We start from the raw sequence: 14485 nt of genomic DNA, 5'->3' as shown, positions 1-14485 counted from the left end.
TTAGTATTAGAGAATAATTGTTTTTGACAATTTTCCTTAAATTTACTCTTTAAAATTCATCCCATATATTTGTTATATTATTACGCAGTTAAAATTAATGCCTTACTAGTCAAAACCTGAGAAAAAAGAAAAATAACATAGAATTTTGTATCCCATACAAATATTTACAAATAAACAGGGAAATTACGGTTTATTCAAAGCAAGGGTGGAAACTTATTTTAGTTTTGTAAAAAATTCAAAATGAGAAAAAAAGGAGAAAGAACATTCTCTCATATGGCTTTACATTGTTTTTATTGTAATTTTATCTCTGTTCTGTATGTATATATAGATGAGACTATTATAAAATACATAAAAGATGTCATTGTTTGCAGAAATATGCAGTTCATTTCTATAGTCAATGACATTTGTTTAAATAGCTTTGTATAGTGATATAGCTTGTAAATCTACTATTTTAAGGGTCTTAAATTTGATTAAAAATGTTATTTACAATGAAGTTGAGTTCTGTTTGTGATGATATTTGTGGGATATTGTTTGCTGCTAAAATCAGATTTGTAGGACCCAAAATATTCTACACAATTTCAAATGAAGATGAAATGAATGACAGACTAATACATTGATAAACAACTACAGGATTAAATATGAAAAGGCTGACACGTATTCCTTTGTACTACAAAAGTTCCAGACAAACATAAAGTTTAGCATTATAACATTTTGTTTTAGAAATGATTATCCTTAATAAAATCCGCATAGGAAGGTATAAATTGATTTGTTAAAAAAAGATTATTTGTATTAGAAATGAAAAACACAATAGAAAATTTCTCGCTAATATTTCTTCCTGTGTTGTTTCTCTTACATGTATGTGTTTTACTCGCCTTTGATTGTATGACAAAAGTTACATCGTAAGCATACCTATGGAATCAGTAAGCAGCTACGCAACTACATGTATAGATCGATCTACATCATTTTTTACGTCATTTTTAAATTTTAATTTCTCGAAACTCTATTTATTAAATACGCCCGTGCGTATTGGCGTATCGGCAGGTACGCCACCGTTCCTATTTAACATAGAAATGTTGCAAAACTAGATTGTATTAAGTCACTTTATGAACATTGATGAAAATGATAAACTAAATAAAACAGACTTGGAATTGATTTAAAAAAACCTATAATTTTACTAGTTACAAGTAAAAAGTTTTTATCAATTATTTATTGAAATTGTTTTTGATATTGGTCTGTTAAAAAACCATTAAATTAAAAAAAAAAAAAAAAAAAAACAAGAAAAAAACAACAACAACAAAACCAATAAAAAAAGAAGAAAAAAGAGTCTTACTGGGTGAGGGCAAAAAGTTTTTCCTTATTTAATATAAGTCTGTCTAGTCCCACTTGTGTCTTTGGGTCTCGGTATGAATCATTTCCGTTAAATAATTTGACAAAGTTAAGACAATATCAGCAAAATTCAATCATTTGACGGTCAATGTCATTTAAAGGTCAAGGTCATATCTAAATTCAACATGTTTGTTTGGTCACAAAGTAGTTTTGTCAACTTTACCGAAAATTCAATAACTTGACCATAACTTTCAATGTCATTTTAAGCTTAAATTCAGTTCCACATTTTGATAGGTATTGTAAAAAAGATTGTTTGTCGTATAAAGATAATCTATTGTTTAATTACCCAGTTACAGTTAATACTGCAAAAATCATTCAATTATGGCCCATTCAATAATTTGATCTTCAATGTCAATGTCCTGGCATAAATGATTTTGTGTCTAAATATGAAGTTAATCTATTTATAGATAACGAAGTTGGATCTAACAGTCAATGTCAATTTAAGGTCAAGGTAAAACTCCTAAGTTATTCAATACGGCTAATAGCAAGTCATGTTTTGTCCAAGTATAAATCAATTTCGTACATAAATGATGAAAGTATGACAATTTGTTGCTTTGTATGAAGAAAGTAGATATAATTTTAAGTTATGTATGCCCCCAACCAGCAGCCAATTAGTCATGGGGCCGGGTTATTGTGACTGACTTGAGCTAGTGACCAAAAAGTCAATAGGGGTTAACTACTGGTCATGGTTAGTCACTAGGTCATTGTGACCGTAAATGTTATGTGCAGCAATCATATGACAAAGATATCACAAATCTTACCAAACAAGATATGTTCGTAAAACATGTATGCCCTCTATCGGCAACCAATTAGCCACGTGTCCAGGTTATTGTCACGTACTTTTGACCAAATGACCAAAATATCAATAAGGGTTATCTACTGGTCATGACTTGTCACTAGGTCATTGTGACCGTAAAGGTTGTGTGCAGCAATTTTATGACAAAGCTATCATAAATCTTACCAAATAATATATACTTAAATTTTATGAAACATGTAGGCCTCCGTAATGAAGGCCAATTTGTAATATTATTTTAGACCTTAAAATGTTAACACCAAAAGCATTTTTAGTTTAATAAAAAAAAAAATCAACTAAGGCAACTCGAATTGTTGAATTATTGATTGCAAACCGTTTTAACGTACAAGGTCAATGTGACTTTGACCTTTAAATCAATAGGTTATATCTACTGGTCAATACCAATTCACCTATGCAGTTTTAAGGCTAAAAGCCAATGGCATGTCAAGTTATTGATCGGACACCGTTTTTACGTACAAAGTCAATGTGACCTTGACCTTTGACCACTTGACCCCAAAATGGATACAGGTTATCAACTGGCTAAGGTCAATGCATCAATGCTGTTTGACGGCCAAGGGCCCATGGGTTCTCAAGCTAATGATCGGAAACAGTTTTTACCTTCAAAGTCAAATTGACCTTTGACCCCTTGACCCAAAAATCAAAAGTGGTCATCTACTGGCCAAGAGCAAATCACCTATGGAGTTCAAGGGTCCATGGGTTGTTTAGTTATTGATCGGAAACCGCTTTTACCTTAAAGGATAATATGACCTTGACCTTTGATTCTTTGACCCCAAAATCAATAGAGGTATTTTTTATTAGCCCAGACCAATACCCATACCAAGTTTGAAGTTCATATGCCTAAGCATTCTTTAGTTATTGATCGGAATCCGATTTTACCTACAAGGTTAATATGACCTTGACCTTTGATCCCATAGTCAATAGGGGTCATTTTCTTGCCAAGACCAATCCTCACACCAAGTTTGAAGTTCCTAGGCCTAAGCATTCTTTATTTTAGATCAGAAATCGGTTTTACCAACAAGGTCAATTTGACCTCGACCTCTGACCACTTGACCCCAAAATAAACAATCCCCATACCAAGTTTGAAGTTCCTAGGCCTAAGCGTTCTTTAGTTATTGGTCTGAAACCATTTGGTCTACAGACCGACTGAACGACGGACCAACCGACAGACAAATGCAAAGCTATATACCCCCACATGTTTGAAAAGGGGCATAGTAATATATGCATAAATTTTCATGCAGGCCTCCTTAATGACAGCCAATTTGTTATATTACATATACCTTGAAATGTGTATACCAAAATACTTTTTATTTGAATAAAAATAACAACCAAGGCAACTTAAGCTGTTGAGTTATTGGTTGGAAACCGTTTTCACGTACAAGGTCAGTGTGATTTTGGCCTTTGGCCCTTAAACCAGCTACTGGCCAAGACCAATATACCTGTGAAGTTTGAAGGTAAAGGACCCATGAGTTGTTGAGATATTGTTCAGAAACCGTTTTTACCCATAAGGTCAATGTGATATTGACCTCTGACCCTTGACCCCAAAATCCATTGAGGTCATCTTCTGACCAAAACTAATGCATTTGTGAAGTTTGAAGGTCAATAGTCCATTTGTTGTCGAGTAATTGATCGGAATGTGCTTTGACATGCAAGGTCAATGTGACATTAACCTTTGACCCCTGACCCCAAAATCAATGGGGGTCGTCTACTGGCTATGGTCAATGCACCTAAATAGTTTGATGGCAAAAGGCTCATGGGTTGTCAATTTATTGATCGGAAACCTGTTATACCTTTGACCCCAAAATCAATAGGGTTCATATACCTGCAAAGGCTCATTCACCTACGACTATGACGGTCAACAGCCCATGGGTTGTCAAGTTGATAGGAAACATTTTTTACATTCAAAGTCATTTTGGCCTTGTCCATTGCTTTGACCCCTTGACCCCAAAATCAATAGGTGTTATCTACAGACCAAGTCCAATGAACCTGTAAAGTTTAAAGGTCAAATGAGTTGTTGAGTTATTAATTGGAAACCATCTTGACATTCAAGTTCAATTTGACCTTGACCTTTGACCTAAAGATAAACAAAAGGGTTCATCTTCCTATCATGATTCATGAACAATCCCAATACCAAGTTTGAAGAAAATAGTCAGAAGCGTTCTACGGACCGACCAACCGCCGACAGACATATGCAATGCAATATACCCCCACTTCTTTGAGGGGGCCATAATTGCCAAAATTATTGTCAATTATAGCAAAAATCAGTAAACATTTCGAAATCAATGTCATAAAAAAGCCAATGTCAAGTGGAGTTTGACATACATAGATGTCCTTTCCTAAAGAATGGGTGTGTCTTAATATGAAGTCGTCAAACCAATTATTAATAAGTTATAGCCAGCTACAGCAAAGAAAAGAAAATGTCAAATTATTTGTCTTTGCAGATCAAGGACATTTATGACTTAAGGTCAAGGTTTGTCTGTTTAACTGAAAGGTCTGTCCTTAAAATTGTTATTTTCAAGTTTGGAGACATTCATTTTAAAATAATAAAGTTATAGCCATTAATATCACAATAAAAGCAAAGTTTAGACATTTTACCTTAAAGATTAAATTCATTTATGAATGAAGGTCAAGTTTAGTCTGTTCTACTTTAAGGTCTTATACCAAGGGTAAGTATAAACACAATACATGTACACCAAGAACTTCAGTTATGATCCAGGAACTGTAACAAAAATACAATAATAGGTAAATGTAAAAATACTCTTTATGCAATTCGTCTCATTTCCATAATTTTGAAATGTTCTCAGACTACTGCACACAATTAACCATTGCTGATTTTGCTAGACGTTTCACAATATAATTACTAACATTTTGTATTTAAAATGCCATTAACTGTGAACTGTAAACTACGATATTGCAAAAATGATTATTTTATTTTGTATCATATTGTATCGATAGATATGTGTTATAGCAAGTAAGTGCACTTGTTTGTATAACTGTATTGGAAGCAAAATAATTTCTAGTCTTTGCTTAAGAGTGCTGCAATAGTTTGTTACTTGTTCAAACAGCTTTTTTACCATGACGGGTCATTTTTAGAGATTTTTTTTAGCTGGAACTTTAATGTCCGCTTTGAGCATTTCTCGTCCCCTCGTTTATTACTCTATCTAGTCACTGTTAGCAATAATGTCTAAAAGAAGCAAATAAAGATCTTCAAATGTTGTATTCATTTTGTACTGATTATTTTCAATCTTCCATGTGACTCTGGGTCTTTTTCTAAAAGGCTTCAACGTTCGTTGTGTAAATAAGGCTTCGCCTGTTGCTTCATTTGTAAATATTACAATAGGCGTTTGTGAGATGCCTGCAGAATCTAAATCTAAACAGCAGTTTGGATCGATAAGATAATTTTCTGACACGACCGCAATTAATGCAGAGCATCTCTCTATACATTGTCCATTTTCTCCTATTACTCTGTGACCACCATCTACATGCGTATCAGACGTACATATTAAATCTCTATCTATTCTCGTCATTTGTTTAAGATTTTCATCCAAGTTTCTATACAGATAATCTTTTACAAAGACTTCATCGTTACTGTAAGACAAGAAAACAACAAATTCATATTGTCCTTCTCCGTTATGAAGTTTGTTAATCAATTCTATTCTGTTTGCTTTCCTCTGAACCTTTTTACGATATCTGTAGACGGCAACTATTGTAACAAGAGCGACAAGGACCATAACTCCGATAGCTGCGCTTGTCGAAATAATAATAATTCTCCTTCGGCAAATGCCTTGAACATATTTGTATGTAACTTGATCAATGGCTCTAAAAGAGCCATTATCATCACTGCATGCTAGATGGGAAAGTGGAATTATCACATACTTTGTACTTAAAAGCCAGTTTATAAATGCTTCTGTCTCGCATTTTGAGCACGACAGAGGGTTATACTCCAGATATACACTTAACTTATTGTGTGTCATGTATGAGATATTGGCGATGACGGAGTCTATATTTCTCATTGATAAAACATCGAAATCTTTAATCTTGTTGTTCTGTAGCAGTAATACTTTGAGTTTTTCTAAATGGCTTAAGGTAAACGTCACCTGTTCCATTTGGTTCCAAGAAAGGTCAATAAATTGTAGATTATGACTTTTTATAAACATTTTTGTCGGTATGGTACTTAAATCATTTGACGATAGATTTATTCTCTTCAGATGGCGCAATGAAAGCAATAATTGTGAAAATAACAATTTGTGCCCTTGAACCATTTTGAAAAGTTGGTTTTTAGACAGATCCAGTTTTTCTATGTTTGGCACCGAAGCCGTTAAACTTGGATGTAGAAATTCCAGCTCGTTCTCAGCTAAATCAAAACGCGTGATCATATCGAATGTATAGGTGTCACTCAGGATTTTTATATCTAGGTATTTCAAATGGTTTTTGCTGAGTATAATTTCACGGCTCTGCCATTGGACAGGCTTGTCCACTATTATCGTAGAGTTAATTATTCGAATGTAACCTATACCAAGGAAGATATTACTGTAGTTTACAACTTTAGGCGCGAGAAAAAAATTCCATCTCGGCAGATCTGAAATATTCTTTGTTATGTTGACTAAACTGGCAGATGGAATAAAACGGAATAATGTAGAAAAGCTCGCATCAAAAGAATCTATATTTAATTGTTTTAGTTTCGTGGTGAATATTAAAATAGTATTTGAGATAGAAGAATGAGAAATATTCAAAATTTTCAATTTGTTCATGTCTAACGACAAAGCTGTAAAATTTATATTAGATATAACTGTTGAGCTTAAATCTAAAGAGGATATATTTTTGTCTTTCAGCGCGTTTGTAAATCTTGTGTCTATGTCAATAGGATCCCAGAGACTATTAAGTTTCGACAGTATCAAATGCTGTAAACGTGGCAGTTTTGTCATACCATTTAGGCATGGAATTAAATCAGTCAAAGGGAAACGCTTACAAGAATCCAGGTCTAATAAACTTAACTTTTCTAAACCAAGGAAGACGTTCGAATTCATTATAATCCATGGCAATATATGCATGTGTAATTCCTCCAGCGAATGTAGACCTACAAAACATGCTGAAGTGAAATTAAAATGACTGAAAGGTTCACTCACATTGTATGATAATTCAAGTTTTTTAACTTTTTTCCAGTTGTACGTTCTAAAAAATGTGTTATTAATTGTAAAATTTAAATTGGGTCCCTTAAAATTCCATAGTCGAACAGATGAAACTCCGTTTGGAATGTCTGTTGGAATATAGTTGCACTTAAAAGATGTATAATCCATCCGTACACAATACTTTCTCACACACAATACAAACGACATGTTTATAAAAATAAGTATAATCCGTGTTATTAAAGCCATCCTTAGCACTAATTTTCATATGAATGTCTAAAAACGTCGTTACCAATAAAGAAAACCAAACGTTTAAGTTTCACACAACTTCATTGATCACTTCCTTGTTTGAAATAATTGTTATTAGTGTCCAACTTTGTCATCCAATGGAAACGTTGTATTTCTTCAAAATTATGTGTTAAACAAAAAAGTCAATATTAAATCAAATTCTTTTCATAGTCGCCTTTTATTTTTCATAGTGCTTCATAGAACCGCGTTTGTAAAAATAGTTTATCTGTCACACGGGTCACCTGCCAAATACCCGATTAATTGCCTGAAAGTATGTCGGCCTTGTACGTCCATCTTCCAATGTGTTTATAATTACAATAGGGGAACTTTTGAAACAGTATTGGTCAAGGAATTACTCTGTATCAAAGATGAAGGCTTTGACTGATAAAACCTTGGAATTCGTTACATAAATACTTAATGCTCGTGTTAACAGAAAGATAGGTATATATCTTTGTAGGCATTGGAAACTTTTCCAAATCATGGACCTGTTAACTTTATAAAAATGCTATCAAACCAAATATTATAATACCAGCTTGTCCGCTATCAGAGATATACCTGTACGTTTTAATTTAAAAAAAAAGCAGTACGTGTAGCTTAAAATTAGAGACCAAGATTTAATGACAGAAATATTTGTTTCTTAAATGATAATGATCCTACCCTATGGCTGTAGAGCTTAAAGTTTTTTTGGCCGGATACCTTGTAATGCCATGAACGTTGTTGTTACAACGGTCAATTCTATGTTCTATCTCATTTCTAAAATAATGCTAAAATTAACGTTTTGTTTTTCATAAACAATCTATGACTTGGGGCTCAAAACATATATCTAGGACTTTCGAAAATGGATATTCATGCATGATATATTCGTTGATTTGCAGAGCAGTGACGTCTTGGATTATCAGTTGTGTAGTCTGATAAACGTATTGGCAGAGTATACACATTTCTTCAAATCATACATGGAACCGTTTAGTTCTATCTAAAAAAAAGTTAATACTTGTTCTGGTGATGGTAATACCTTAATTCTACATACTGTAGACTTAAATTTGAATCAGGAAAATGTTACTTCGACAGGATCATGATGACTTACATGTCAATTATTGTGCTATAATTGAGAAGTCAATGCATATTAAAATTATAAGAAAATATCTTCGAGTTACGTAGGCATTATTAATACAGTAACGTTAGTATCTGTTTAACGATATGTTTGTCTTTAATGTCTTCCGCATGTAATGTCTTAGATTTTGCAGTATTGCCTATTTTACATTCTGATTTATAACTGGTGAAAATAATCATTAAAAGCACTGGCTAAGAAAATAGACGAATCTATAGATTGCTGGATGTCCGTCTTTTTATTGCATTGTCTTAAGATTAACTTTGAAGAAACATATTCGGTTATTGGAGCTTCAGATGTATTTTCAAAGATTTCTTATGGAACAAATATTCCAGACTCTTCATCTTAATGGATCCCATGAGTCTAAGACACTAATGTTAATAATTGTTACCAACATGTCCACAAATTTTTTTTTATGGTTAACATATATATAACCACCATGTGTGTTAATTTGCATTTAACAGTAATGTAGACTTATTATTTTATTTTGTCAAAGTTTTGTTTTCCGGGAGGACGCTAAACATAAACAAAATTAAAAGAAAATTATGAATTTTTTTATTTTATTTTTAAAGAACTTGTTTTATTTACAATTAAAACGAAAAACAAATAACACCACATAAAAAGTACGTTTTGTCCCAATAATGAGACCTGTAAGCTATTACTTTCTTGAAAACACCATTTTTTAAAATAAAATTTACGAGACGCCTGTAAATCTATAAAAATATTTTCGGGGAAAGCAATTAATATAAAAGCAGAATTATAATTGTTATGATATTTTTATATCAATGTAAATATATTCTGCAATATTAAGTGATACACACGGAATAAGAAATTAACTTAAAATGCTTTATATCATACTATAGAAGCTGTCACTATCACGATGTCTTAGAACTGTTTACTTTAGTTGTCAAACCTCTAAAACCTGACAAAAATAGTAATAACTTTTATTGGGTGATTCTTCTTTATTGGGTGGGCCCTTCAATGTCGAATGTTGAACACATATTTTTGTGAATAATTTATTAATAAGTTGGCTACCCTAAAATGAGTCCTATATTTGACAATTTATCAATCACCTGTGCAATGAGGCACATGGAAGAATTTTATAACATAATCAAAGCAATGTGCAAGGGGTGGGACGAACATGCGTCATTGCTACAAATTATTAGGCTTAATTATAAAATAATCCTTTTAAATTTACTTACTATTGTTTTCCTTACAATTTACCTCACAGTTTTTTCAACAAAATACCTCTGTGTACATTTTAATTACTTCGTACTTAGACTGTCAATTAGCGGTTAGCAGTGAGCAGCAGGCTGTCCAGTTAGGGGCCAGTTACACAGACGGTCGGTCCCCAATCGGTCATTTAATTTTAAATTTACTCGCTGTTATGATCGGTTGTCATGCGTGATTTTATTTCTGGTTTTCTGTGTAAACGGCCATCGGTGACAGAAAGCAAACTCAAACGGGGTTGGATCGGTGATAAAAATGCTGAAATACTATCGGTTTTTATCGTTTGTAAATCGGAGCTAAATCGGGCGTAACGCTGATTAATCGGTGTTTGATAGCTAGTCATCAGTGGTTAAACACTTTCCGTCAGATATGGCCGGTGATTCATATTTGGTTATCTTTGTCCGATCGGCGATATCGGTGATTAAGAGCTTGCATATCTCGTGATATAGGTTGCTGTCGGTTATTTGTAAAATATTTTCACCGATCGAGAATTTTAAACATGTTTAAAAATCCCAATCGGTAATTTTTCACCGATGAAACTTATCTTTCCCCAATAGCAGTTGATAGGTGGAAAACAGGTGACCAATAGGTGATATCGGTGTTAAATACGTTGTCATCGGTTCACTCCATAATTTGGCTAAAAAACTACCGATCAATCACCGATGGCTCTGTGTAACTGGGGTGTTAGCAGTAGGCTGTCGTTTATGGACTTCACTCTGTCTTTCGGTGATAAGATAGGACATGCTGGTTGATTGGCTTTTTTTCTCCCCACTCTGGGGTTTACTCATCACGACGACAGGAAAAGGGATAACGATAGAAACTTCATATTCTGATGCACGTTCTTTTGTCATATTTTCCGGTATTTCATATTGTGACGACAGGGAACGTGCTTTATATTTGCCTATGATGTTGTTATTACTTTCAATGTATCAGATTTTTGTCCATAAAACTAAATTAACAATAAGTGAAAGATAGATAGAAATATGGAAAGTATATATATGTTCATCTAATCTAATAACCACTGACTTCCATAGCAACCAATTAATACTTCATAGAAGTCATTGACTTTTCATAGCAAACTGTAAATGTCCATAGCAACCAGTGACTTACATAGCAAACATTCACTTTCCATAAAAAGGGTGAATCTACCATTGAATTTCATAGCAAGGAAACCATATATTTTCTTTAGAATCCTGTGACTTCTTTAGTTCTTAGCAGTGGCAACCAGTAATGTTTAACATGTGCACTATTTCAGATACGTATATGAACTTTGTGATATCAGATTAAAAAAATAGATTAAATCTGCTTTCGTTCATAGTTTACAATATCACTTTTTCCTTGTCATGAAGAGTACTTATATTCACGTGAACGATACTACTAATCATATTAGGGCCATTTTGGTTCTCTTGTTACAATTAATTTAGTATATTTTGCCAGTGATAGTCTTACACGTAATAATAGCACAACTGGTGTACTCTCATCACAGATTATAGTAAACAGGAAAATAAATTTTAACAGCTAGGTAGAGCTGAATGTCTTTGGGTCTAATCTCACAAGTGGTGAGTTTTCTCTTTTGATTTCCACAATCAAGACTGATACATTTTCTTGTTACTACAACAAGACCCAGGAAGCAGCTATCTGGCATAACTTACGGTACACATGTGTAGGGTCACAGGTTTGGCATCATGAGACAGCAAAGCAAGATTTTTACTTTCTTTTGATATGGACATTATCACTGGATGTACAGTGTAACAGAATTACTTTGTGGAATAATATTTCTACAGAAACTGCATTTTTCATAACAAATTTTATTCTACAAACATTCACTTGATCATATACAAATAATAAAATATCATGTCTGTTTTAAAATGGAAATAAAATACAATATAATGAATTTAAACAACCTTTATAATACTACCTGTTTACTCTTTTTCCTTCCATACATTTTGTTAATTTTACCCTTAACCTGCTGAATGTCTCAAATGGACTAATCCAGCTTCCATTTTTTGGAACAGTCCATTATCATAATTTATAAGGATATCAGGATGAAAATACATTTAAAGTTAACTTGGTCTACAGTATAGGGCCTGGTCAGACTGCACGGATTTGAAGGCTGGCTTTGATCTATACTGGTGACCAAGGCTCAAATCACTTTTCCTTCCAGCAGGTTAAGATTGAATTTCCCTGGCATATATGAAACAATCGTAATCTAGAACAAAAGCACCGCTGGGCGGAGCATTATATGCCCAAAAAGTAAATATTAAGGTCATTTTATTGAACTTTGACCTTGTGATCCCAATATAGATATGGATCTTTTATTTGATAAAGAAAATCATCGTATGAAGATTGTACACTGTAAGCCAAATGGAACTTGTGTTATGCTCCAGGGGACGGGCGCCAGGGGGTATAACATGATATGCCCGAATTCTTTCAGGCATATAAAAAACGAGTTTTCTTCATAACATTGGTTTCTGTAAACACCTTTTGATTTTCAGCATCTCCACTGGTACAATATATATATATACATATATTTATATATATCATTATATTTTGAAATTGTAAATGTAAGAAAATGATCTGGTGATTATATTATAGTGCCAGTGTTAAAATTTTTATGAATGTTGTGTAAGAGTGATACAAAAATTTCATACAGATTTTCAATAAATATTTTAACTTGCTGAAATTTTGTGTGATGGTTTGACCCTGCTTTGATTTTGGAACAGTTTATTCAAAGTTTAAGGGATTTTAATATCAAAATACAAAAGTTGATCTCCTAGCAGCTGAGGGGTTGCCTTTATGGGTAGAGGCATCAGAATTACAGTCATTGTTTATCCCTGTTATCGTAAGAGGTGACTGAATTTTGTTCGAATTACTGGAGTCTATTCATCTCTTAGCTCCAGCCCCTGGTGATACTTTAAGTTTGTAACACCCAAAGGTTAGCCAAAATCATCTTTCCTGTTTCGGCGCCATGTGACCTAAATTGTGTTGGTGTGCCATAAAACCAAACAAAACAAAAGATGAGCTACCATCAGTATAGAGCCTGTTCAGACAGTATGTACAGGCTGGCCTGACTCTATAATGATGATATTAAGGTTAATCATTTCAAGCAGATAAATAGTTAAATGAACATACAAATGTACACCTGAACAAAAATGAGTAACTTGAAATGCATAAGAAAGTTCGTTTTAAAAATTTTGTTTAATTTCTTAATGTGTAGCAGATTGTCTTAAACCTCTAGACTGTTATTTGAGAGGATCCATGTTTACAGCATATAAATGTAAAACCAGGATATAATCAAATGTCCAAGTTCTTATTTAACTAAGAGAAAGATGGAAATAGAATACTTTTGATACAAAAGATGTCAAAATACTATATGAAGTCTCACATCCTGATGAAAATGTTGGTCTTAACAGTACTACTTTTACATCTCAATGATAATGTAAACCTAATAGTAATCATATGATATCTTTTACATCCTGAGTGAAAACTCTCTCAAAACTGCTAAGTGAACTTCATGAACTCTTACATCCCAATGATAACATTTGTTTAACTTCATGAACTATTACATCCCATTAATAACATTTGTCTAACAGTTACTTCATGAACTATTACATCCCAATGATAACATTTGTCTAACTTCATGAACTATTACATCCCAATAATAACATTTATCTTACAGTTACTACTTAAACTATTACATCCTAATAATAACATTTGTCTAACAGTTACTTCATGAACTATTACATCCCAATAATAACGTTTGTCTAACAGTTCTTCATGAATTATTACATCCCAATGGTAACATTTGTCTAGCAGTTACTTCATGAACTATTGCATCCCAATAATAACATTTGTCTAGCATTTGCTTCATTAACTCTTACATCCAAATGATAACTTTACATCCAAATAATTAGATTTATCCAATAAAATCAACATGAACTCTTACATCCTAATGATAACATTCATCTAACAACTACATGAACTATAACATTCCAATGATAACATTTGTCTAACTTCATGAACTTTTACATTCCAATAATAACATTTATCTTACAGTTTTTACTTGAACTATTACATCCCTATAATAACATATTTGTTTAACAGTTACTTCATGAACTCTTACATCCCAATAATTACATTTGTTTAACAGTTTCTTCATGTATTATTACATCCCAATCTTAACATTTGTCCAACAGTAACTTCATGAACTATTACATCCCAATAATAACATTTGTCTAACAGTTACTTCATGAACTATTACATCCCAATGATAACATTTGTCTAACAGTAACCTTATGAACTCTTACATCCAAATGATAACTCTTACATCCTAATAGAAACATTTGTCTAACAACTACATGAACTATTACATCCCAATGATAACATTTGTCTAACAGTTACTTAATGAACTCTTACATCCCAATGATGACATTTGTCTAACTTCATGAACTATTACATCCAAATTATGACATTTGTCTAACATTTACTACATGAACTCTTAAATCCCAAAGATAACTCTTACATCAAAATGATTAC

The 14485-nt window shown here is 32.8% G+C and overlaps 1 protein-coding gene across 1 annotated transcript; it reads right to left on the bottom strand.

Moving 5' to 3' along the window:
* Positions 1-1345: 1345 nt before the first annotated feature.
* On the bottom strand, positions 1346-7655 carry LOC132729780 (protein artichoke-like). Its single transcript, XM_060715600.1, has one exon. The coding sequence runs from the start codon at positions 7570-7572 to the stop codon at positions 5359-5361; it is 2214 nt and encodes a 737-aa protein (XP_060571583.1). The 5' UTR covers positions 7573-7655; the 3' UTR covers positions 1346-5358.
* Between the last annotated feature and the right edge of the window lie 6830 nt (positions 7656-14485).

Source organism: Ruditapes philippinarum, unplaced genomic scaffold (assembly GCF_026571515.1).
Source record: "Ruditapes philippinarum isolate M1 unplaced genomic scaffold, ASM2657151v2 ctg17756_1_1_1_1, whole genome shotgun sequence".
NCBI classification, from domain to species: Eukaryota; Metazoa; Mollusca; class Bivalvia; order Venerida; family Veneridae; genus Ruditapes; species Ruditapes philippinarum.
Note: the sequence above shows the minus strand (reverse complement) of the source record. Positions and strands in the feature narration are given on the sequence as shown.

Excerpts from the sequence above, each read along its gene's own strand:
- LOC132729780 (XM_060715600.1), bottom strand. The coding sequence starts at position 7,572 with ATGGCTTTAATAACACGGATTATACTTATTTTTATAAACATGTCGTTT.